Source organism: Nanorana parkeri, unplaced genomic scaffold (assembly GCF_000935625.1).
Source record: "Nanorana parkeri isolate BGI_ZX_2015 unplaced genomic scaffold, ASM93562v1 scaffold41, whole genome shotgun sequence".
In the NCBI taxonomy this organism is placed as follows: domain Eukaryota; kingdom Metazoa; phylum Chordata; class Amphibia; order Anura; family Dicroglossidae; genus Nanorana; species Nanorana parkeri.
Window position 1 is genome coordinate 2389272 of NW_017306309.1, and position 27522 is coordinate 2416793.

The 27522-nt window shown below is 39.6% G+C and overlaps 1 protein-coding gene across 1 annotated transcript in view; it reads left to right on the forward strand.

Annotated features, from left to right (window-relative positions):
- Positions 1 to 252: 252 nt before the first annotated feature.
- The window catches only part of BMPER (BMP binding endothelial regulator), a 229496-nt gene continuing 202226 nt past the window's right edge, over positions 253 to 27522 (forward strand). Inside the window, exons 1-2 of the mRNA XM_018571321.1 lie at positions 253 to 367; positions 1752 to 1837. Coding sequence (XP_018426823.1) covers positions 253 to 367; positions 1752 to 1837 — 201 coding nt within the window. The remainder of the gene's footprint in view (positions 368 to 1751; positions 1838 to 27522) is intronic.

The window sequence follows — 27522 nt, forward strand, 5'->3', positions numbered from 1 at the left end:
ACACGAGAAAAAAAAAAAAAAAAAAACACAGGAGGAGGGGAGCTGAGGAAGAAAATAAAGGAAACGGAAGCCAACCAAAAGAGTAATAGTAGCAGCAGTCTATCCAACAGCAGCACCAGCAGAGGGACCCTCCTCTGATCACCCCGTGTCCTCAGTGCGCTACAGCAGCAGCAGCGCTCTACGATCCTAGGCATAGTACAGGAGGACGATCGCACGGTGCTGACAACGATCGCTGCTGCATCTACTGGGACCATGGACTTGTCCCTGCCAATGTGTGCCACTTCTCCCGGGATTATCTCCATCACACCATGGATTTTTATCTTCACCACCTTCATGAAAATGTCTTTGGGATCCTCATTCTTGACAGGTATGGATCAACATGGAGAAAACTGAAACTAGATGGCATGCTAGTGCACACACAGGAAAGAAGATGTATATAGATGTATTTCTATATTATATAGTGAAAAAGCCAGCATAGTCTGTTTCATCTATTACAATGCAGCCCCTGCTATTATAGATCCCTATATGCACTTGGTGCACTATGAAGCACTTATCTATAAGTAGTTATTGAGTTTGAAATAAAGCTGCCATGTCTTCTTCTTGTGCTGGGCTCCCCCATAGATGATGTAAGAGTTAATTGCAGTGGAGATCGGAGTACTCTTGCAGTTATCTTGAGTTTGCACATTGCCCTATTCTGCAGGATGGCTTGCTTCAATCTGCCTGGATATTGGAAGCACTAAGCAGGTGTTTGACTAGTGCAATAATGTACAGCCAAGCGCTACCCCTCTCTCCGCTGCTCAGATTTACTCATCAGATTGCTTTTTATTGAATTGATGGGGGCTACCTTATACATAAAAGTAGTGGCACTGCTGCTGGATGTAATTACATGTTTGCAGCAGGCAGGTGAGGGCTCCCATCACTGGAAGGACATATTTTAGTGACACCTGGTACATTAAAACAGAAGAGCACAAAAATAACTTTAAACTTGAAGTCTATTAAAGGCAAGCAGTGTTCAGTTTCACAAAAAAAAAATAAAATGATTTCAAACCTAGATAAATACTAAGGTGATCATAGCGTAAGGGAGGAGGAATAGGGAGCATGTTAAGTGTACAACCTTTTGAAAAATGAGCTACTGATGGAGTGTAAATGGTGACAGATAACACAGGCTCATGTTAGGAGATCACCTTTGCCCGAAAGACCCTATCTCTTCCTATCTACATCAAATGTCTGTTTAAAGATATATGAGAGCAAACATGTAATAACTAGACAAGGTTCCCTTTATACTGTGTTTTTTAAATCATTGAAAGTTGCTGTAGATCAGTCAGCTTGGCACAGTGAGTTGTGGGCGCCTCTTGGGTTGCAAAGTGCTGAAAGCAATCTATAAAAATGATTACAGGATCTACTGCTCACTGGGTCATATATCAATGTCTAATGTTAAGTCCTAGCTCATTTTATTAAAAACTGGTTAAACTATATGAGTTTTGGAGAAGGAGTGTTAAAGTGGAGGCTGATTCACTGTTGTAGAATTCTAGACTGTTAACTCTGTCTTCAGGTTTCACATAAACAATCACATGTGCTGTAAAACCTGAGCTTTGTACATATAAAGTGTCATCCTGGTCTGTCTGGTGAGAGATCCCGATTGCCATCCCTGATGTCCCCCATGCTAGGCTAAAATCTCAGTTTTCCAGGGATTGTAGGGTCCGTCAGTGTAGTCTTGTAGTAATGCCTATCATTTTGGTTTCTTCTGCAAGGCACTGTGGCCAATTGTGAAAACGAAGGAGAAGCTCTTCAAATTCCATTCATCACTGACAATCCATGTATTTCTTGTGTGTGTCTGGTAAGTGCCAGACTATTATTTGCTGGTGGTGGTCTCAGAAGGTTTAAATGTTCTGTTTAATAAGTGTAACAGGCACGTTTCTCTATATACCATCTGGTGGCTTACATTCTTTTTATAATTGCAAAAGTATGTTTTATGTACGTGCCATCATGTGTCCTGGGAAAACATTGTGCTGTTTTTGTTGTTGTTGTTATTTTTATTATCATTATTATTTTGTGATAGTTACTATGGATGCTATTATTAATGTTATTATTATTACTAGTCCTCTGGGGTCTGTTTATCACAAATATTTTACTTCTGTTTATTAAATGGTAAGCCACATTTCACAAAGATGTTAACAAAAAAAGTGTATTTTTATATTATTATTATTATCATTAGGTGTTTTTATACAGTTATTGATAATAATAATAACAATAATACTACTACTAATGATAATAGTATTTTTATATACTTTTTTCTACTACTATTATTATTATTAATAATAATACGTATTATTATTATTATAATAATAACTCTCTGGGGTTTATTTATCAAAAATATTAGGCATCCATTTTATCAAAGTGTAAACTACATTTAAAAAAAAAAAATAATAATAATTTGAATGTATATTTTAATAGTTCTGTTCCAATTTAATATCTATAAGACAATTGTATGCCTTCGCACTTTGTAATGTTCCTAGGTTTTTGTTCTTTAATTACATATAAATGGTTTCATTCTGACCTGCAATTTATGGGGGATCCAGGGCTGTGATGTAGGAAGTTGTTGAGAATTTTGGTACAAATATACTTCTTTAGCCCTAATGTAAATCATATATGTCTATTTGATGAGCTCAGTCATGACAGTACTAGCCTGTGATAAAGATCAGAGATTACAATCTGGAGATTGGTGTAAATAAAGTTTTTGTAGCACAATATACCTTTAAGCTGTTTGCTTTGCTGGGTCTCTATATAAGCTGCATCCGTAGCAGTGATAGGATGATTTCAATACACTGATTCTTTTCAGGAAGAACGTCTCCACAGGTCGTAGGACAAGTCTGTTCCACAGAAGACCGATATAAAAAACAAAATTTCAAGATCTTAAAATAATTGTTTATCTAGGGAGTTTTTTTTTTAAATTTTTACTTGAGAAGGAATTCCATTTCAGGACTATATAATGATGGGTTTAATGACTTGATTTTATTTTGTGTTAGAGGGTACCCACAGTTATAAATCCAGAGTAAAAAATGCTAAAATAGACATTAACAAAAGCCTCAGAGGACAGAGGCAACCCTTGTGACGAAGGTCTTCAGTTAAGAATTTTTTAGCAGCAAATTACTGGTATATTATACTGGACGTGTGAAATAATTAATTCCCAAACCTCTCAAGAAGCGATCATTTACTAATCCTGAATAATACAGCAACGTTGAGATTGAATGCAATAGAGACGCTGACATTGCTGTGAGATAGTTATTAAATACTTTATATAAAATGTATGCATCCTTGCTAATATTGTATTTGTATGACCAATGAATCAACTTATTTTTAACTAATAAAAGGTGTTATATAAGTCATCAGAAATAGGTACAGCAGTAAACTATGCGGAGTCAAGTTCTCTGGCTGGTTTCAGCACCCTGTCTGCTATGACAATGGCCACTGTCTCCACGAAATAGCTCTGCTGTGATAAAAGATGAAGAGAGGAAGTTTAACGACATGCAAGCGGCTGACTGTATTGATTGCTATGGGCAGTCATGTGACTTGGATTTAATCAGCTGATGCTGAGACAGCACAGGCGGTGCAGCTTCATCACAAAATAGACTTACGTATTGGTGACTCTGGAAATTCATAAGACACTTGTAATCAGATGAGAGTTTTATGTGATGTATAATAAGGGAACAGTATTAAAATAACATCAAATATGCTGACGGAGGGTACTTGTTAAACTAAAGCTTTTACAGTTGTCACAGAGGGTACTGTTATAGAAAAAAAAGATGTTGGAAGATAGGGTGAAGAAAAGCTTACTGAGCAGAACTATACATTGTTTGCATTTTTGTCTAGGCTGTCATAGCACAGATAGGAGCAGTGTGCCTTCACAATGAGAGTATATAATAAATGGTTTGCATGCATTGCAGGACATTGCGCCTTTTCCCGAGTATGTATTTTGCCAGATTACACGGTGCGCTATGCACTTTCTATAGAGCTAAGCTTGCAGAAATTACAGACTTTATTGCCTAAGCTTGTATTACGGTAATAGTGGTTCCTGGCAACTGAAGTTGGGACTACTGACATAGGTCTCTGCATGCTGAAAATACCGAATGTAAATAAAACTGTGCTAGTAAGGTAACATTTGTACTTGTTAAAACTATAATTCTGCCAATTCCTAAAGGGAACATACTGTTCAGCAATGAGGAACCTCAAGACACATTGCTGGTGATCTTATCACACATTAGGCTCAAGTCACAAAAAAGTCACAAAAACTCCCCTTGCGGTGCGCTGCCGCTGCACTGCAAGGGTTTAATGCCTGTTTAGGTCTAGGGTACTTGGAAAAAGGACTTTAACTTATTTGAGCCCTCTCCTGCAGGCTACAAGACTGGTACCTGCAGCCTCCCCCCTACTGATTATGTCCGCTGACATAATCAAGTACAGTGCAGAGCCCATAGCCCTGCATTATACATGACAACTTAGAGGGACAATCCAGAGCATAGGGGAGATGAGGTGAGCACTTTTCACATATACCCAAGACTAGGGTATTGACAAAATAATATGAAATTCAGTAGCCAGTCTGTCCATTCCAAGAGCCAGCGGCATTTCTTTTAGGAGCCAGCTCCATTGACAACAACTAGAGGAAACCTCAAAAGTTAGGAGCCAGCTGTGATTTTTAAGGCGCATTGGCTACCTGGCTCCTGGGATTTGTCCAGCCCTCCCATACCCCTAAATGAGCATTTAACCCTTGCAACTCAGATGCAGCCCCACTGCAAGGGAAGTTTTGTGATTTCCCCAGAGATAGGCTTTAACACAAGACAGGACAAGGGTCTTTATTTTAAGCCATGTAACTGTAATTTTCAAATCTCATTGGACTGCATTAACTAGCATTTTTACAAGGAGAGGTCAGCAATGGCAAGCTGCATGTTTTAAACTAAAGTGAAAAAGCTCTTATTTTATTCTTTCCACATATAACTTCATGTGATTGTCAGTTTGAAGAGAATGCAAGTTAACTTCCGCTCACTTTCCACCTTAATACATCTGGCCCGGGATCACTTTACTTGACTATACTTGACTGTATTTCACACTTGAGTAAATCAGGCCCACCTGTCTATTTTGTTCAAGATTCTGATTGCTCTCCAAGAACACAAATGTAAGTTTATGTACATTATTATTAGCTTTGCACTGTACTGTTAAAGATGATATCCAGGAACAAAATATTTCAATAAATACTTCCTCAATAGCTAGACAGTATAAGAATCCTGTTTGTGTGCACCAAATGCCTTTATAAAACTCAGGTAGCGCCTTATAAATGTAGGAGCGACATTATCACTGTGCTGTACATAGCATGTGCAGAGAGCAGAGTTGTGGGAGGGACCCATCATGCCTCACCCACTAGAGGTTATCTGCAGAAAACTACAGAAAGGGGCAGATACAAGACCAGTCATCCTGCACCAGGAGAGAGAGCATAAGTGACTGGTCTTTATTACAGGAAGCTCTTCTGCAGAGGTAAAGTTTCACATTGGATTACTGCACAGATCTGGAGAAAATACAGAAAGCACAGCAAGAAATGCAATGAGCATATACATGGCTCTTGTAATTAGACAATATTTGCTTAACCCTAGATTTTAGGTTTAAACAAGCTCAGAATGCTAGTTGGTAAAGCCAGTTGATGAGAAATCACAGCATTCATCCTATGAGATTTACAGGGCCATTCACAAAAGGGTGAAGGGTTTGGGGAAGGCAGAAGAAGTGAACAATTTAGGACAACATAGTTGAACTGGAAAGTGAGTTGAATTGGAGAATTTTTCCAAATCAGCTATTTTGGCTTAGATTGTTCATTTCTCCTGCCTTCTCCAAACTCTTCACCCTTTAGTGAATAACCCTGACAATGTTTTAATAATTAGAACCTGAAGTGCAATCTGAGAAGACCCTAATGGCTAACTCCACAGAGTATTAAGAATCAAATAAAAATACATTGCCTAGCAAATTATTTATTTACATTTGTCCCCAAGCACTTGCAGTCATCATTATTGTCAACAGATCCAACTCTCTCAGCACCACTTCCCTGAACTTCCTGTCCAGTACAAGATCACAAGAGATAGAACATTCTCCAACAGATGTCCACCTACTAGCTGGGAGAAGGAAGCAGGGATGAGGAGCAGTGGAGCGTTTTGCCTTGCTTTGCCTGTGTGCTTGCGGAGACACACACAGCTTGCTAGCACATACACGGGTTGCTTCATAGGACCCTGCAAGAGAAAAGAGCCACCCTCAAACAGGATATTGGGGCCAGTGCTCAGGAGACCAGCTGATTCTGCAGGAAGCTAAAACTTTTAAACAGCAAGGAGCAGAATCCATTGTAAGTGATTTATTCAGCATTAGAAATAGGTTAAAACTCTTTTGTCTTTAATATCACTTACATTTTCCATCAATATTGAAGCATCAATATTGTATAGATCTGTGGGCCCTGAGCACTGATTTGTTGCTGGACACTGGAGAAAATTAATTAGCATGGTTGTGCCTTGAGAGTATTGGGCAGCATGGGACCAGGCATCTGACACACAAAAAAGTGTGTCAAATGGACAGAGACAAGACTCTGATAGCCACAGGCATGATTTTCACAGGCAGATGCATGATGGCATTTGTAGTTTCATCACAACTGGAGTGCCAAAGTTTGGCTACCTCTGGTATAAACCCTCTTCTTTTGCAGGGCCTGCTTGAAGGTATGATTGAACCCATTGCATTTCAATCTGTATATTGAATGCTTTTTAATAAGCTAATAACTCCCAAAATGTTATTTTTTTATAAAAGCCTGGAGTTTGGGTTTAAACTGGACAGTGACAGACTCAGCAAAAACATTGTACTTTATTGCTGAAATGTAATAGCTTACACTTCTAGATTACTTAGTTCCGGAATTACTATGTAATGTTGGGCTATGGGGATAGTCTCTAACAATCCCCATGGCCCTGTATACTATGTTTGCTGAGGAATACATGTACTAAAAAGGCAGTGATTTCAACAAATTGAGGGTCCTTTACAACACTTTTAGAATTTCAGACGATTCAATGGTATTGTCCAAAACTCTACAAGTGAGTAAACCTGCCGGGTCTACAAAAGTTGATAATTGACTTTCATCGAAAGAGTCTTGTATTCAGACAGCATTGGGCGCGGGCTGTTAGAATACAATAACCGCCGAGGGGGTCTGTCCACGCTGTTTAACGTGGATGAAGGAATCTGTTTGATATTCGCATTTCTGATTTTTTGTGCAGTCTGGAAAATGATTAGTGAATAACCAGCTTAAAGTGTAGTTCCACTTTTGCAGTTAAATTTGAGAAAACTCCACTATAAGTTTGTTAGGTGTCCCCATTCACACAGGATACCTAGAAATATTTTTTTTAAATCTATTTCTTACCATTTGGGTTTGTCTTTGGTGAAGGCCTTTGTGAAGATTCCAAGCTACTCTGAGCAGTTTGAAAGTGAAACTAGAGGGTCAGACTGAGCTTCTCCTCATTTACATACAATTTTTCCAAGTCTTTAACCCTTTGTTAGGACAGACAGTGTTCACATCTAGTTTACAACTGATAATTAAGACTGCCATCACATTACAGACAGGATTAACTAAAGCAAACATAACTTCCCACATCCCCCTCCCTGCCATTACATAGGGGGGAAGCTAGGTAAGATTTTTAAGCAAGTAGAAAGCACTTCAAAATGTAAGCAGCAAATTTATTTTTTTGCACTGTGTACGGGACCATATAAAACATATAAAATAGGTCTTATCCTATTTTGCTGCTAAAGTGGAAATACACTTTAAGTATGCTAGCTGCAGGCAGACTGACTGTTTATCAGATGTGAATCTACAAATCTGGACTTGATTATAGAAAGGTGAACAAAAGGGAGCGATAATTAGATTTTAGCAGGTTTAGCTGCAAACCTACCTTGCAAAGATGTCTCGAAGTGTCATGGCACTATTGTTTTAACTGGATGGGTACAAGGGGATTACAGTATACCATAATGTGGTCAGAAGAGATCTGGGTCACCAGGAGGGACCTTCATTAGTCTCAGGAATTATGTTCATTGACACCCATTGGATGCAGGTGTTACATCAATGATATATCAACTAAAATATTGTGACCTCCACATCATAGTTCTCTCTCTAATCTAATTTCAGTCTAGTTTGTGCACCGTGTGATGCCATTGCTTAGTGAGTGTTTTGGGATTGCGATTTAGGAGTACATATGTTTTCACTTTCATTTGTCTCATTGCTGTGACAAAGACTGTAATAGACTGCAATTCATCGAAACCTGGTCAGCATAAACTCCTTCTGTCTGGACATACAGTCCTGCTCAAGACTTGTAAATACCTCTTCTACTTTCTACTACTGATGTAACTTTGCTGCAGTGCACCCAGGCAGACACTCTTTGGACATTGTGCAGTGGCTTTCAATTAAATAAATCAGTTGTGTATCTCATATAATGGTTTTCAATTTACAGCTGGTTGACTTAAATAAGATCATCTGATCGGTACCAAGAAACAAAACAAAAAAAACCCACAGTGGCTTAGTGGATAGCAATGCTGCCTTGCAGCCCTGGGGGGTCCCCAGTTCAAACTGACAGAACACTATCCACACAGAGTTTGCATGTTCTCCCTGTGCTTGTGTGGGTTTCCTCCCACACTCCAAAGACATGGTAGAAGGTTAATTGGCTCCTGTCAAAATCTGCCCTGTATGTATGCATGTGACATCAGGACCTTAGATTGTAAGTAATTTGAGGCCAGGTGACTCTTCTTGGTGCATGTGTTTTAAATGACTAACGGTGAATGTTTTGTGAATGTCACATTCACTGCTTTATAAATATGCCCCCAAATGACAAGCACATAGAAACTATGTGAACTTTGCATTGGCAACAATGAAAACATACTTTTTTGTTCACCTTGAGGTTGGGAGCACAAATGTATCTCAGCTTCTGGTTTTCACTTTCCAGAAGAATAAATAAAGCTGTAACATTTGGCATGACATTTATGGAAAATGGACTGAATATCTTGATTAGAATGATAAGAAGAAATAAAGTGACCTTGAAATGTTGTTCACCTGCTGTTCTGATGGCTTATTGACTTTTATTTGAGCATTGTTTTCTAGAGTCAAAAGTCTAGCTAGGTAGCTGGGTGGGCAGCAATATAGGTGACCCAGTTTCCTTGCAGACTTGACATCCACTTTAGAAGTCAATCATCTGCATTGTGCAAGCTAAGGATCTTTAAACACCTCCTTTCAAGCTCAATAATGTAAAGTGGGGACGTTCTGTAATCTAGAAGAGAACTGGGCGGGGCTGACAACACTGCCTGTGATTTCAGAGCAGCAAATGCAAAGTTGTCACCTCTGTACATGAAGCTAAGAGGTCATTGGGCTTTGGATCCTGGTGGGAGCTTCAGGTATTTTTCTTTTAAAGAGGCAAACCCTGGGGAAATGTGGACGTATGGCAGAGATGTAGTGATTTTTATTTTTCTGTCTAGGCATACAATAGAAGTGCTACTCAATTTTAGTTTTGGATAGAATGAAGAAGGGTAACAAGTGTTTTTTCTTCTACCTGTGTTCTAACTCTAATTTCCCATACGCTTCCTGTCCAGGTGACAGGGTTTATTTGGGAGGGAGAGAGAGAGAGAGAGGCAGAGGATATTCCACTGAAGGAGATAAGTAATAAAAATAAAATTTTAAGCAAATTGCTATTTCCCCTGAGATCATACAGCTATTGGTGTTTAGCACAAGTTGGTCTATGCGTAATTTATTTATTTATTTTTTACAGGTATTTATATTGACAATTTGTGCAGCGCTGTACATACTGCACATTCACATCAGTCCCTGCCCTCAAGCTGCTTACAATCTAAGATCCTTATGTCATATGCATACATGCAGGGCCGATTTAGACAGGAGCCAATTTAAAGGTAAACTCTATTCTTAACTTTTTTTATTTTAATTTGGATAAAATTAGGAAGGTTTAAAAGGATTTAATTGTGGGTCATGTCCCTGTTTGGGAGGCTACAATTCACACAGGCTCACCAAAATTGGACAATAAAAGATTGGAAAAATGTTGCCTGGTCTGATGAGTCTCGATTTCAGCTGCGACATTCAGATGGTAGGGTCAGAATTTGGCAAAAACACATTAAAAGTATGGATCCATCCTGCCTTGTATCAACGGTTCAGGCTGGTGTTGGTGGTGTCATGGTGTGGGGGATATTTTCTTTCCCAAAACATTTACATTCAGTGCATGCTTCTCGTTATACCTGTCACAGTTTAATGTGCTTATATCAGCTCTTTACTGAACCTTCAAGCTCCCTACTGGCTGGCATCATAGGTGATCACATCTGCTGCATCTGGACAACTGCAGATCCAGGTAGGGTAAAATGGTGCCATTTTCGACTGTAAAGGATAGGAGGGTTTAGTTCAGTTTTCATGGCATATGCACTAAAAGAGTAAGCCAAACTGGGATAGGTCCTGAAAGTGTGCAGGTCACATAAGGCACATCAATGCCTACAAAAAGTCAAATTAGAATATAATTTTTTAATGTCTATGGACACCTAAAGAAGTTTATTTTAGGAAAGAGAATCCCACTATTGTTCAAGGCGGATCATTATATGGGAAAACATTTTGTATTTCTGAATTAAAAGATCTAATGATTCAGTTTTCATTTGCATGGAAATTCCCTTTAACAATGAATTGATTTTATAGTGCATTCCCTTTCCAATTAGAGTGATATCATATTGTAGAATAGAAGTACCTTTTGGTATGGTCCTTCTCAAATACTGTAACACTGGAATGCCTGTGATCTGAATGCATCTTCACTTAAGCTATTAGATGTCAGTCACTAGATATTACACCATGTTACTCCTTTTACCTTGCAAACATATCATTACAACATGTAGCTACTTTTAGATGAAACATTTCCCTCCTTTCCCTTAAGGTTGAAACTTAGTTCATAAGTGTGTACTTTCACTTTATTGCCTCCTAATTATGTCTTGCTACATTGGGCCTTAAAATAGCTCAACGTTCAATATATTTTAACAGAGTTACAAGTAGAAGATGACATAACAATACTTGGCAAGCTGACACTGATTTCAGTGTTCTGTATGCTTATTGTAAAATGCTTTTGTACGCAGTCACCTATATTATAGTCCTAAGAATAACATGCAACTGATTGTATGAAGTGTTACATGAAAACTCTACGGTTAATGCACTCACTTTCAAAAAGTGCTAGTATTTATTGGCTGTAATAGAACCGGCTTTGCCATCTTTCATATATAAAGTAATACTTGTATCTTTCAATGCCTCCAAAATTGGGCATAGCTGTATGGCATATAGTTTATTTAGGAACAGGTTGTGAGATTAATTCCTATATTAAAGGATTTCTTATTTTTTTTTCTTTTTAACATTTAAAAAATAATTTCATTAGTCTTGCTTTTTCTAAAATTTTAACATTAAAGTTAAAGAAATATTATTTAAAACTTAGCATCTAATGGCAGAAACATTTTCAATATAAATCATAAATATATGTTATATAATCAGTTTCTACACTGGAAATTCATCCAACACTAGTAATAAGAATACTCTTCACCTGGCTATACTTGAGGCAATTTGATAGAGCAACCAAACTTTTAATTTCATTTTGTGTTAAAACGGCAAGCAGTGGACAACATAAAATGGTGGTGTTTACAAACCATAAGGTGATTGGGATCGAAATTGACCCAAAAGAACCCAGTGAAAAAATCAAAATGACTTTTGAAGATTTTGCCATTTTTTTTCTATTTTTAATAAACTGTATTGAAGCTATTGTATAGACCAGTTTTAGCTTTATATTTGAGCAGATGGAGGTAGGTTAAACCCGTAGGTGGTGGATTGTTCTGATTATTACTTGCAATCATATTTGCAATTCCAGTAGATGGAAAGTGGTTGAAATTGACAAATTGCCACATTTGAGGATGGTTTAATGCATTTATCAAGAAAAAAAAAAAGACCCTGCAAGAATAAAAAAATGCCTGTTGATTTGCCAGAAATGCACTTTTAGGCCTCATTCACACAGCTAAGTGTCGGCCCGTACAGATCCGTACGGCATGGACGGCCGTATCGGGCTGTTCCCAGGAAGTGGGATTGTACACAGCAGCCTGTTCTTCTCTATGGGAATACGTGACTGTACGCCGCCGTACGCTCACCCGAACTGCATCCATCCTGTCTGCGTACGTGTACAGACACCCGCACGGATGTGCAGCTCGTGTAAGCGTATGGCCGCATACTCCCATAGAGAAGAATAGGCTGCTGCGTACAATCAGATGCAGCACCTGTCCTTCCTGGGAACGGCCTGATACGGCCGTGCACGCCACACGGATCTGTACGTGCCGACTCTATAAACAGTGTGAATGAGGCCTAAGCCCTGTTGTGGGCTGACAAAAACAGTATTTATGTGAACTGAGTGGTGTCAACCCTGTCCATCATCTTTGGCTAAACTACTCAACCCCTCCTGCCCTCAAATCTTTTCAACATAAAGACTAATCATTCTTTAGACCAAGATAAAAACTAGGTGATAACATGGGAAGTGTTCAGATGCTTTCAATGGTAAATTAAAAAGACCAACGGGATTAAGCAAACAAGTTTATTGTGCATTTCTGGCAGATCAACATACACTTTAAGGGGTCTATTTATAAATGATTTCACAGAAGAATCATACAACGTTTAACCAAGATTTACACATTGTTCTAACTAAATTCAATTGGAAAAATGTGTGAATCCTGGATAAACGTTGTGTGAATCATATGGGAAAGCATTTATAAATACCCCCCTTATTGTAAGCAAGGAGGTTATTTAGCCTATTAGGTGCCAAAACTGATGTTTAGAGATTTACAACGGAGCCTACTAAAGTGTATTTCCCCCTTTTTAGTCAAATTTGAGAACCCCCCCCCCCCTTTATGTTTGTTTTGTGTTCCCATTCACACAGCATAGCTAAAAAACATTTTTTTTAAAGTGCATTAAGATGCAATATAACATCTAGGCCCTGGTAACTTTAACTATTTCTTAGGACAGACAGTGTGCGCATTGCTGATAAGATTTGCCACCACAGTACAAGTAGGGTTTATTATTATGAACATGGCTCTCCATTCCCCTCCTATAGAATGGGAAAGTTAAGTAAGATTTATATAGGATTTCTCAGCAAATAAAAAGATAAGAAACAATTTCAATATTTTTAAGTTATGCTATGCGAATGAGAACATGTAACTAATATAGATTAGATGTTATATATATTTGGCTGCAAAGTGGGAATACACTTTAATGTGTATTTCTACTTTTTTTAAATGTATTTCTTACCCTTTAGATGTCTCCTTGGTGAAGGCCTTCATGCAGATTCCAAGTTTCCATGAGCAGTTTAAAAGTGAAAGTAGAGGGACAACCTGAGAAACAGAGTGATCCTCCACTTATTAACATGCAATGGGGGGGATTTATCAGAACTGGAGCAGACAAAATCTGGAGCAGTTGCCCATTGCAACCAATCAGCTTCTCCCTTCAGTCTGTTCAGTTGAGCTTTAAAAATGAAAGGAGGATGCTGATTGGTTGCCATTCACAGCTGCTCCAGATTTGGTCTGCTCCAGTATTTAACTCTTTGTTAGGATAGAAAGTTGCACGAGAGAGGAGGGGACCCGGCAGCACAACTATCCCACTGGTAAGTGTTCAAATCTAGTTTACAACTGATTATGAAATCTGCCATCACAGTGATGGACGCCGGCAAAGAGAGGAGGGGACGTTTTCCCAGCGGGATAAGGTATGCTGCCGGGTCCCCTCCTCTCTCGTCTAACTATCGGGCTCTTGGTCCATGACCGAGTGCCCGACTTTTCAGTGGGGGTGACACCAAAATGACCGTCAGTCACCCGGTGGTGCAAGCCACACCCCCCTTGTGACGCCACTCACAGACAGGGTTATTAGTGTAAACATAACTTTTTACAGCTCCCTCCATAACATTACCTAGGGGGAGGCTAGGTAGGATTTTTTAAAGCAAGTATAAAGCCCTTAATAATGTAAGAAGCAATTTTTAAATATTGTTTTCAAAGTTATACTATGTGAATGGGGATCCTGTAACAAATATATAGTAGGTGTTATCCAAATTTGCATGTAAAAGTGGAAATACTTTTATTATACTGGAGTGAAGAAATTAATTGACATAAGGCGAAGCAAGTTGAGGGCAAACAATCCTTTCACAAGAGGTAATTTATGTTGGGGATATAGATAGTACTATAGCTATACTATATGATTACTACTTGGCCTCAGGCATAGGCAGCTCTACAGGACTGTATACAGATCTCAATGATTCCAGTTCACTGCTGTAACATATCCCCCAAGAGTCTTGGCATATGACACAGTAACAAACATGATAATCATGATGCACATTTTATTGTAGTATTGCCTCTTTCTGCTTCCCAGAGACAGAGAGGAACTTCAAAAACTAGGTTGCACTAGTAGAGGGATTAATCTCAATGTGTTACTACATATGTTGTCGGTAAACACCCCTTCCATCAAATAATGTTCATCTCTCCCAATTTATGTACAACAGTACAATTTTTAGTAAAGTGCAATGGGAAAGGATCTCTGAACAAACATCCATTAGCGGGGGTTACTTTGACTAAAAATGCATGCCGATGGGATGAATAGGTCTAGAGATACAGTATAAGTAACTGAATTTATGTGCAAATCTCAGCTTTCCCTGAAAGGTTTAACTTTGTTCCATCTTTGTTCCACTTCCTATACCTTCCTATTGACCCTTTAATGCCATGGGTGGCTTCCATGGCTAACAGACAAGCTCTGGAGGTAGAAGTGTGGCTCAAATTTAAAGGACATCTAAACCCAAGAAGAAAAATGTGATATATTGAAGCTTACCAGTCTTTAGATGTGGTGGCTGCAACAATTTTTCATGCTATGAACAATTGTAGCAAGTACAGAAAACACCTGTTGATCTTGCCAGCAATGCAGTGTCCTTGTCACTTCCTGCAAGCTGCACTGAAAGTACAAACAATGCTATATTCCTTCTGTAAACTACTCATCCCACACCCTCCATGTGATGAAGAGGAAGAGAGGAAGACATGTTTAAAGCCCAGCTTTGGTAACAACCACGGCTTCCTCGACAGATGCAGTAGTGAGACTGAGCATAGCTATCCTAGAAAGGAAGTGTGTTATTTGCTTATATTATCAAGTGAAAAGAAAGGAAACAAGGAAATAAAGCAACAAGGAAAGTAAAGAAAAAAATGCAGCCACCTCATCTAAGGACCCATAAGCTGCAAAATATAACATTTCCATTTTTGACCTCAGCTACCCCTACAACATTTGAAGGAACATTTTAGATTTGCATAGAACTTCAGCTGTTTGTGTTCCTGAGTCTACTGCTCTGTTTGACCTGTATCTTTTTACTGAAGATAACCTCGGTTTGTGCATTTTTTTTTCACTATATGCTCACTTTGAGTTGACCAAGCTTGTGATGGGTTTACTTTAACTGAGGAGGTCTCTGTATATTCTTTTATGTGCTAGCATTATAGTCATATTGCACTTATCTACATTTCCCTACATTCCTGATATAATACTGTAGATTTTGATTTTGACTCAGGGCCGTTCGCACCAGATGCAGTGTGTTCCGGCCCCATTTTGGCCAGAACACACTGCCTCGCACTGCGGCCGGATCACTTTTTTGTGGGGCAAGAGGGGGCGGAACCGCATGCTAGACCCTAGACCAAAACAAGCAGTTAATCCTTGCAGTTCAACTGTTAATTTTTACCTTTCCTGGAGTTTTTCTTTAAAGAAGTTCAGGACACAGAATTGGAGATACTGAGACAAAATGCTGAGCATCAGCTGTATTACAGTATGTAGCTGAAGTGGACTACATTATGGCGAGCAGTCATTTTTCTCTCCTAAGAAACTATGTAAGGCAGCCTGCAATTTTTTTAAATGTAAACAATTTATGGTGCATTTAACATATTTTTGTTCTGCATGGCATATTCTATCACTATACTTGGAGCTGGTTTAGTGAGTTGTTTGTTTAACAAAACAGGAAGAAATGGAGAGCTGGAAATTTTCTACAAAAGGTAATGGATTGAAACAAGCTCCCTCCTGCATCATTGCAAAAAGCAGCTTTACAAGGAGGTTCTATGAAGCACTCTGCTAATTACTGAATGAATATTTTTGTTTCTAGCATTTCCTAAAGAACTATCATAGGCTGCACAGCCCACCACATAATTCCTAGAATTTAACCTTAATTAACAAGACCCAGAACTCAGATCACTGATTACTGCTGCTGGCAAGTGCAGCACATTGCAGCTGTCTTAAATGGTTGGTAATTTATTTCTGTTGTGTGCTCAAAAAATACTTTCTTTAACTATGTGTGCTCAGTGTTTGATTAAAATTATATATATAGATATATATAGATATATATATATCTATATATATATATAACTACTGAGAGTGGCATCGCTATTCCAGCTGATCCTCAGTTTTTGCATTGCCACTTTCTTTGCCCATGCTCCAGGTTTTCACAGAGGGGAAAGCACTGTACTTCCTCATTTCTCCACAGCTAGCATCACCCCACTCCTTGATTAGAATTGTAAATGCATCTGGACTTATGAAAAAGAGAATATTCACCTTCTTAAAATGCATATGACATGCCAGGGTGTCAGGGTGTTCGAAAAAGATTCTAATAAATACAAATGGCTTAGTGGTTAGCACTTCTGCCTTGGAGTACTGGGGGTCCCCCGTTTGAATCCCGTCAAGACACTATGGGGTCTATTCACTAAGCCAGTGGTTCTCAACTCGTGGGTCGCGACCCAAAAGTGGGTCGCGACACCCTCTGCAGTGGGTCGCGGCGTCATGTCTGCATAGACCGGCCCATCTGCATTAGAGAGAACTAGAGGGGGAATTTGTGGTTCAGCCTGTGGAACCTCATAATGTCACTCTGTGGAACCTCACTTTCGGGCCGGCGTATTAATATCGGGCCGCGGCGCACGACAATTAAGTAATAGTTCCGGTCTGCACGGGAGAGTACAGCAGATATCAATTCGCCGCTGTATCTACTGTACTCTCCAGTCCAGATAGTTCAGTCGGCTGGAATCAGAGAAAGGTAGGCAGAATAGCCGAATGCCGCTGAGCGGCATTCAGTTTGGCTGTTCTGCTCGGTCAGCTAGCTCTGCCCAACAGTTTTCTATTGTCCGGCGGTTCTGCTGCCGTAAAAAAAAAACCCCGAAAAAAATAACTCAACCGTGCGCTCTGGGAGTCTCCCGCTCCCGGCTGGCCAGGAGAGAAACACTGCTTTATTTTTTTTCTTTATTCTGACAATAAAGAATATCAGAATATTAAAAAAAAAAAAAATTCCCATTGAAATGCATTGCTACATTACTATTGGACCCCTATATGTAGTGAGTTTGCATGTTCTCCCTGTGCTTGTGTGGGTTTCTTATGGATGCTCTGGTTTCCTTCTACACTCCAAAGACATGCTGGAAGGGTAATTGGCCCTGGATATGTGTACAATTGAGACCTTGTATAGCAAGCTTCTTGAGGGCAGTGACTGATCTAAATGTGTAGTATGTAAGGCGCTGTGTAAGTTTTCGGTGCTGTGTAAATACCTGTAATAAATAAATACAAATAAAAACACATTGCACGCTTGCTCCAGTAGCCTCGTGGAGCAGCACCAGCATGATTGACAGCGGCTCCTCCAGGGAGCTTTGATGTCATTCTGTAGAAGCAGACTGTACTAGGTATTGTTGGATCACAGCAACGTCTCAAACACATTTGATGTGCAGTGTCTTGGTACTTCTACTACTTGGTACTGCCCCAAGCATTTTGGCTTACAACACCTGTTTAGAAGTCATATGACCGCTGTAAGTGCCAAAAAGACAATTTGTTTTTTTTAGTTTTTAATTAATGATTTAGGGGTTAGAACCACTGTCAGGTTTTTATTTTTTTTAACTTTTTGTTTCACCAGTGGGGGGAATGCACTCTCTTTATTTGTTCTAGTGAACACTCTCATTGGGACTGACAGGGAAGGAAAATCCAAAAGTTGAAGTTGTCACCACAACAGGAATAGAGGGCCTCCTTGGTTCTGCAGAGGCTCTTCCAGAAAATCCTCACTGATGTGCCCTGCCCTCCCTCCCGTGCCACCCCGGCTTCCATTCATTTCAGTGGAACGTTTATGCTCCTTTCAGGAAAAGCCTTTAATTTACCTTACCTGCTTAAAGTGACTTTACTAAGCAGACTGCATTCATTCGTAGAGAATATGTTTAATACTAGAGCTGCAGCTAACGATTATTTTCAAAATCGATTAGTTAGCCGATTATTACGTTCGATTAATCGACTAATCGGATAAACAATAAAAAAAAAATTTAAAAATGGCTCCAGTGATGGGACTACTAGTTTGTATTGAGATTGTAGTCCATCACAGGAGCAAGCTTGGAGCGGTGGAAAAAAATAGTGTGGTGTGCAATATAGTGAAAAGGAAAGTGTAAAATTATACAGCAATGAATGCAGAATTGCACCGGCTATAGAGGACTACAAATCCCAGCAATAGTACATTATACAGCGCAATGCAGAATATCACCAGCTATAGAGGACTACAACAAATCCCAGCAATAGTACATTATAGCTGGTGGTATTCTGCATTGCAGTGGGGGGAATGCACTCTCTTTATTTGTTCTAGTGAACACTCTCATTGGGACTGACAGGGAAGGAAAATCCAAAAGTTGAAGTTGTCACCACAACAGGAATAGAGGGCCTCCTTGGTTCTGCAGAGGCTCTTCCAGAAAATCCTCACTGATGTGCCCTGCCCTCCCTCCCGTGCCACCCCGGCTTCCATTCATTTCAGTGGAACGTTTATGCTCCTTTCAGGAAAAGCCTTTAATTTACCTTACCTGCTTAAAGTGACTTTACTAAGCAGACTGCATTCATTCGTAGAGAATATGTTTAATACCATCCACATATTGTTTTGTGTAATGGACAATTTGGGACTAGAGGCTTTTGCTGTTTTCAGAGCAGACATAGTGCTAAACAAACCACTTTTATTTTGCAGATAATTCAGATAATCAGATTTTACTCAGCTAAAAATAGAAAGATTTGAGATCTGGCAAAAAGAGTAATAGCTCTTCAGAGAACTGAAAAGGTTGTTTTTGAAGGAGATTTAGTTACAGCCAAGACTACTAAAAGGCTTACAGGATAGTCCTGACTTAGTAAAAAACAAAACTAAATTTTATTTGATTCTTCAGCAGCTAAATTTTAACAGACTCTAGTGTGGAGGGTTTGCCAGTGTACTAGATAATGGGAAATACACATTTTATAAAGTGTGTGTGTAATTCAGGTAGTCAGAGCTGTAGTTCAGTAGGAGAATGTCCTTGTTGAAATGTTTGACACGCATGAAGAAGGATACATGGATACAGTATGGCCCTGTGAATACAAGAGTATCTAGTCATTTAGTTTGAGCCACCAGGAGCACAATGATTGCTGTTTTTCTGTGGCATATATTGGCTTATCGTATCGGGCTGGCAGCTCATCCTTAAAGTGACATTAAACCCTCAGATTTTTTAACATAAACCAATACTGTAATGTGTGCCTTACTGTAATCCATGGTAGTTTCCCTTCTCTTTGCTGCTCTTCCTTTTAAATCCTCATGTCTTCTCATGCTGGGGGAGAACTTCCCTTTGCAGCTGAGTACCTCTTCCTGTAGTGCTGGCTCAGGTTGCAAACCTACACACAGACACCATGTATCCATTTCAGAGACAAGGCAGTCTGCTGCAAAACAGAAGTTCTGCCCAGCATGAGAACAGATACAGATTAAAAATGTTTTTTGTTAAAAAATCTGAGGGTTTAATGTCACTTTAAGACTCAACAGCCAACTGCCCAAAAGAAAGTGAGAACTTTTTTAAGCAAACAGTTGCAAAAATGTTTATCAGCAAGACATGTGTTAGAGATCAAGGTTAAAGTGAACCTGTACCTAGGCTATGCACATTAAAGTATTTTCATATTCTACACAAGCAGTAAAACTAATTTAAAGTCCCCATTCGCCTCTGTAGCTATAGGCCCCACGGAGAAATTAATCTTTACCTGCCAGCCTTCTTATGTAAACACGCAGTGGGTATATTTAAGCAGTTAGAAATTAAATTACTTCATGTTACAAGCAGCTAGATAGGTCAGGAGTGGCTTTTTTTAAAAGCTTTTTTTACTGCTTGTTAAATAAATACATTGCTGTGTCAATACTTTAATATATATAGTCTGTGTCCCAGTGGACTTTAACAATTACATTCAAGAAACATCTATTTATTTGCTTTGGAATTTTACTGTGGGGTCTCTGCATCATCTAAAAAGAATGAATTGCTGTTGCTCAGTCATATTTTTGAGGTCTACATTTTATAGTACAGTTTTATTTTGCTGTTCCAAATTGCCAGAATCAGTACAAAAATTATCTCATCTGCTTACAACTAATTTTTTTAATTTTTTTTTTCTTGGGTAAAAAATGAATCTACTACCCACCTTTTCATGTTTCTGTTGGATTCACACTGTGTGCCGTGAGGATCTGCACAGCTGCCACTGCAAACTCTCCTGGCTGGTCTCCTTTTTCTTTTATGTATGTGCAGAAAGATCCAGTTTATTCCTATGGAAAGGCCGTCTCTGTTATGCGTGTCTATTATGTACAATTGATGTCCTGTTTTTTGGAATAAAAGGGCTTTTACCGTGGATAGTCAAAAGTGAGGGACTGGCCAGGGGTGTTTCCACGGCTGTGAGGCTTCCTATTGATTACATAATGTATATCTGGTAAGAGCTTGGACAATGTTGGGGGAACAGGGAATACTTATACTGTTTACACACTGACATGGGCTAAACAAGAAGAGGCTCTCAATTCCCCTATTCAAACTAAACAGCATGTATAAGGGAATCCTCTGCGTTGGGCTATTGTATTCTGACAGTAGTGCTGTGCTGCTTTCAGAATATCTGAATAGTGACTGCAGGTTATTGGCTGCAGTCACTGCTTAACTGAGAATTTTCAGACTGGCTTCTTAAACCAAAGTTGATTGAAAAATCAACTTTTGTTGAATGTAGGGTCCTGAGGGGGCTGACTTGGCTGACATTTGACCAGTGTATGGCCAACTTAATCCTTTAAGTTCTATTGCAATGTTTAGAGCAAGGGTGGGCAAACTCCAGCCCTCCAGCTATGGTAAAACTACAAATCCCATCATGCATCTGTCTCTGGAAGTCATGCCTGTGGCTGTGGGAATCTTACATTGCCTCATAGGATTTGCAGTTCCACAACAGCAGGAGGGACTGAGTTTGCCTATCCCTGGTTAAAGCTGGCCATACACCTATAGATTATCTACAGATTTTCTATGGTCAGATGGAACAAGTGCAACATGTTCCTCCATCTACGCTAAACTGTGTGGATGGAGGAATTTTCTACTGAGCCAAGCTTCAGTATCTTGCTAGTCGGCCCCGCTGACTCTCAAAATACCTGAACAATCTGATTGGATGCAGGCACTGTTCAGATATTTTAAAAGCCAGCGGGGCCGACTAGCAAGATACTGAAGCGTGGTCCAGTGGGAGATTCCTCCATCCACATAGTTTAGCGTAGATGGAGGAATCTGTTGCACTTTTTCCATCTGACCATAGAAAATCTGCAGATATTCTATAGGTGTATGGCCAGCTTTAGGGCTTAGTAGTGTAACTGAGTTAGAGCTAAGCTCTGACTTTAGCTAATAAGAAGCATTGTTGCTTTGAGTGTATTGTGACCCAGCCAATAGTTGCTAATTAGTTAAATTAGACTGAGAACTAAAATACCCTTTTGAAGATTCTGGATCCTTCACTTAGTATTTAGTCAATGAAGACAAAGATCAGTATCCATTTCATATAGAAATGTCTGACTTCTCAGGTTGTTGTCAATGTAATTTTGTATCTGATATCTGCCCTTTCTGATATGTATGGTTGCTAAGGTTATCCCATTTTTCACATGCTGGGTAAAGAATATAGTACATCTATACATTAGGTAAACCAAACCAGAGTTATGTTTTAAAAGCATAACACAATGCTAACTGAGAGAGCAGACATCAACGGTGTGGGTTAAGTAATAGGCGGTATATAGGAGGAATAAAATGTGTTCAGCTTTGATTTGCTAAACAGCAGCTTGAAAATTCTGTTGTGCCCTTAAACTTCCTCATAACTTTTTATGGGGCCAGCACATAGTACATAGAGATGCAGAAATGAATGAAGATCAACCCGATGAATGAGTTATTTACATGACAGAGGATCTTCACAACAGACATTAGTGTAGCTTATACTTATCTTTAGGGATGCACAGAAATCTTGGCTGATGAAACATTTCAGACAAAAACGGTACTATGGCCAAAACAGCCCAAAATGTGGCCAAAAATGCAGTGCACTCCTAGCTTCTTTCCTTCACACTGGGCGCTGGTCTGTGTCGCCTCCGATCCCCGATGCTCTCCCCCACCTGTGTCGGCAGAGGCAGTGAGGATCGGAGGGGACACAGACTGGTGCCCTGTGGGGAGGAGAGAAACTGTCAGGAAGCTGGGTGGGGTGGTCCGGGAAGGAGACAGCTGTCAATTGTCACAGGAGGCTGAGCTCTCCTCCCGCACTGCCCTGCTCGGCCTCCTGTGAACTGATCGCTGATTGTTTGCAAATAACTGCTTACTGTCCCCGGTTATGAATGAACAGGAAGTGCTCTACATCACTTCCTATTCATTCATGATTGTGGACATAGTAATTAATACTATGTCCTCAATTTATGAATGGACAAGAGCTCTCAGTATAGAGGTTTCCTGTTCATTCAGAAAAGGGCTGCAGAAAAAGAAATTTACGTCTCTGTGTCTCAATCTCTTTTTCTATTTTAAAAGGTCTGCTTAGACCCCTGATATTTCCCCGCAGCCCCTAACAGTAAAGTAAAAAACAAATATATAAATTAATAAATAAATAAAATAATTAAAACATCATTTAATTTTTTTTTAAAAGGATATTGGCTGCAGTCACTGCTTAACTGAGAATTTTCAGACTGGCTTCTTAAACCAAAGTTGATTGAAAAATCAACTTTTGTTGAATGTAGGGTCCTGAGGGGGCTGACTTGGCTGACATTTGACCAGTGTATGGCCAACTTAATCCTTTAAGTTCTATTGCAATGTTTAGAGCAAGGGTGGGCAAACTCCAGCCCTCCAGCTATGGTAAAACTACAAATCCCATCATGCATCTGTCTCTGGAAGTCATGCCTGTGGCTGTGGGAATCTTACATTGCCTCATAGGATTTGCAGTTCCACAACAGCAGGAGGGACTGAGTTTGCCTATCCCTGGTTAAAGCTGGCCATACACCTATAGATTATCTACAGATTTTCTATGGTCAGATGGAACAAGTGCAACATGTTCCTCCATCTACGCTAAACTGTGTGGATGGAGGAATTTTCTACTGAGCCAAGCTTCAGTATCTTGCTAGTCGGCCCCGCTGACTCTCAAAATACCTGAACAATCTGATTGGATGCAGGCACTGTTCAGATATTTTAAAAGCCAGCGGGGCCGACTAGCAAGATACTGAAGCGTGGTCCAGTGGGAGATTCCTCCATCCACATAGTTTAGCGTAGATGGAGGAATCTGTTGCACTTTTTCCATCTGACCATAGAAAATCTGCAGATATTCTATAGGTGTATGGCCAGCTTTAGGGCTTAGTAGTGTAACTGAGTTAGAGCTAAGCTCTGACTTTAGCTAATAAGAAGCATTGTTGCTTTGAGTGTATTGTGACCCAGCCAATAGTTGCTAATTAGTTAAATTAGACTGAGAACTAAAATACCCTTTTGAAGATTCTGGATCCTTCACTTAGTATTTAGTCAATGAAGACAAAGATCAGTATCCATTTCATATAGAAATGTCTGACTTCTCAGGTTGTTGTCAATGTAATTTTGTATCTGATATCTGCCCTTTCTGATATGTATGGTTGCTAAGGTTATCCCATTTTTCACATGCTGGGTAAAGAATATAGTACATCTATACATTAGGTAAACCAAACCAGAGTTATGTTTTAAAAGCATAACACAATGCTAACTGAGAGAGCAGACATCAACGGTGTGGGTTAAGTAATAGGCGGTATATAGGAGGAATAAAATGTGTTCAGCTTTGATTTGCTAAACAGCAGCTTGAAAATTCTGTTGTGCCCTTAAACTTCCTCATAACTTTTTATGGGGCCAGCACATAGTACATAGAGATGCAGAAATGAATGAAGATCAACCCGATGAATGAGTTATTTACATGACAGAGGATCTTCACAACAGACATTAGTGTAGCTTATACTTATCTTTAGGGATGCACAGAAATCTTGGCTGATGAAACATTTCAGACAAAAACGGTACTATGGCCAAAACAGCCCAAAATGTGGCCAAAAATGCAGTGCACTCCTAGCTTCTTTCCTTCACACTGGGCGCTGGTCTGTGTCGCCTCCGATCCCCGATGCTCTCCCCCACCTGTGTCGGCAGAGGCAGTGAGGATCGGAGGGGACACAGACTGGTGCCCTGTGGGGAGGAGAGAAACTGTCAGGAAGCTGGGTGGGGTGGTCCGGGAAGGAGACAGCTGTCAATTGTCACAGGAGGCTGAGCTCTCCTCCCGCACTGCCCTGCTCGGCCTCCTGTGAACTGATCGCTGATTGTTTGCAAATAACTGCTTACTGTCCCCGGTTATGAATGAACAGGAAGTGCTCTACATCACTTCCTATTCATTCATGATTGTGGACATAGTAATTAATACTATGTCCTCAATTTATGAATGGACAAGAGCTCTCAGTATAGAGGTTTCCTGTTCATTCAGAAAAGGGCTGCAGAAAAAGAAATTTACGTCTCTGTGTCTCAATCTCTTTTTCTATTTTAAAAGGTCTGCTTAGACCCCTGATATTTCCCCGCAGCCCCTAACAGTAAAGTAAAAAACAAATATATAAATTAATAAATAAATAAAATAATTAAAACATCATTTAATTTTTTTTTAAAAGGATTTAGGGATGCACAGAAATCTTGGCTGATGAAACATTTCAGACAAAAACGGTACTATGGCCAAAACAGCCCAAAATGTGGCCAAAAATGCAGTGCACTCCTAGCTTCTTTCCTTCACACTGGGCGCTGGTCTGTGTCGCCTCCGATCCCCGATGCTCTCCCCCACCTGTGTCGGCAGAGGCAGTGAGGATCGGAGGGGACACAGACTGGTGCCCTGTGGGGAGGAGAGAAACTGTCAGGAAGCTGGGTGGGGTGGTCCGGGAAGGAGACAGCTGTCAATTGTCACAGGAGGCTGAGCTCTCCTCCCGCACTGCCCTGCTCGGCCTCCTGTGAACTGATCGCTGATTGTTTGCAAATAACTGCTTACTGTCCCCGGTTATGAATGAACAGGAAGTGCTCTACATCACTTCCTATTCATTCATGATTGTGGACATAGTAATTAATACTATGTCCTCAATTTATGAATGGACAAGAGCTCTCAGTATAGAGGTTTCCTGTTCATTCAGAAAAGGGCTGCAGAAAAAGAAATTTACGTCTCTGTGTCTCAATCTCTTTTTCTATTTTAAAAGGTCTGCTTAGACCCCTGATAATTCCCCGCAGCCCCTAACAGTAAAGTAAAAAACAAATATATAAATTAATAAATAAATAAAATAATTAAAACATCATTTAATTTTTTTTTAAAAGGTTGGAAAAAAAAGTAATTTTCAGTTTCGGCCTGACTTTTTATTTCGGTTTCGGTCTCAAAATGTCATTGTAGTGCATCCCTACCTGTCTTACCACCAAAGTTATGGGGAGTTGTCCTTAAAACTTTTAAGGAACTCAGCACCCAGTTCAGCACACTTGGAAACTGAAACATTATCAGGTATCAACAAAGAATGCTTGTGAACACAAATGAGCATTTATTAAAGAGGATGGGGGTATACCTTCAGCCATTACATCAGGCTATCAAATTCTTATAAGTTTCATGGAGTCTACATGGAGTTGTAGCCAGTACAGAGTTATGTTAAATGACTGGCAAACAAAATAAACAACCTTTTGCAACAAACAAAAATCTGGCTGTAAACATCAGTGGAAGCGACCAAATTAAAGCAGCATGTTTAGTAAAAGTTGCCAGAGGGCAAATAACAATCAATCAGGCAAAGTCGTATGAGGTTGAAAACTCTTCCTAAATGTAGACTTCACATATTCTGTTTGTAAATAAAGGTTACTTTTAGTTAATTTGTGGATAGTCTTTTTTTTTTTTTTAACCAGACAGACATATGAAAAAAATCTTTTAAATTAAAAACAGTTTCTAAGTAATAAAATCAGAAGTATCAGTAGCTAATATTTACAAATATATCATTTTCAGCTGGTGCGACCAAGGGTCTTGCTATTGTTTTAACTAACAAAGTATTAACATTGGAGGAACTCTATCTAAGGCTGGAAAACAAACCTTATCAGTTGGCAATCCCGGCTCTACAGTGATTACATCTAATGACAGAGTAGCTGCCATACATAGGCAGACATTTTGTCTGGGGCAAGAAAATATCTGATACATGCCGGTTTTCTGTTGTTGACAGAGATGCATTGATTTAATGGTTTAATGGTTCTCCAAGCACAGACCCTTCACATGTTGTTTTCCTTTTCTCATAAATAACCACAGAAAGCAAATTCTACGAATAGCAATTTCTACGAATTAAGAAACCGATCTTTACTTAAATCATTATTGTAGCCCAAAAATGTAGACCCTTAGCCTGCAAAGTTTAACACCCTGCTAAAGACCTATTCATACTTGCGTTTTGTCTTTTTTAATGCAATGTGTTATAACTCAAGGAAAAAAACCATATTCTTTTATTGGAGTTGGATTACAGCATTGTATCGCAGTGCAGTTTTTTTTAATTGCATGCTAGATTTATGTGGTTAATGCACCTAAAGCAGCCCCGTTAAGATGAATGGTAAAAGCATAACAAGTTTTGTGTCCAATGTTTGTGTATTTGTACTGCATCTGCTGTATGGCAACTGGGCTTTCAATTTTACACCCCCCTGCATGCACATATTGCTGAAATTATGGGACTTTGCCATGATAAAGGGGAGAGGATGAAGTCAGGTATAAAACGCAATCTAGAATTAGGATGGTGAATGCTGGATTTTAACCTTGGTTGGAAGTTCCAACTAAATCAAATAAATGTTATAATGTGGCAGCTCTCTTGTGCCTGGTGAAGCCCTGATGGGGTTCCTGGGAGAATCACTTTGGTTAGCTTGTTTGGAATGAAATGGTGAGAACCCATGAAGTTTGATCCAGATATGAATTCTTAGAGGTTTATTCACAAAACTGCCAAAGGCAGCCGTGTGAAGAACCGACCTGAAGTGAAGTGAGCCAAACTCTGTCTGGCTATTCACTTCAGTGTTGTACGGCTGATTTCAGCCCTACACTGACTGAAATCAGCTGTACATCGGCTTGCTTCAGCTGGGTTCGGGTCGGCCGAACATGCTCAGCATGTTCGGCCGACC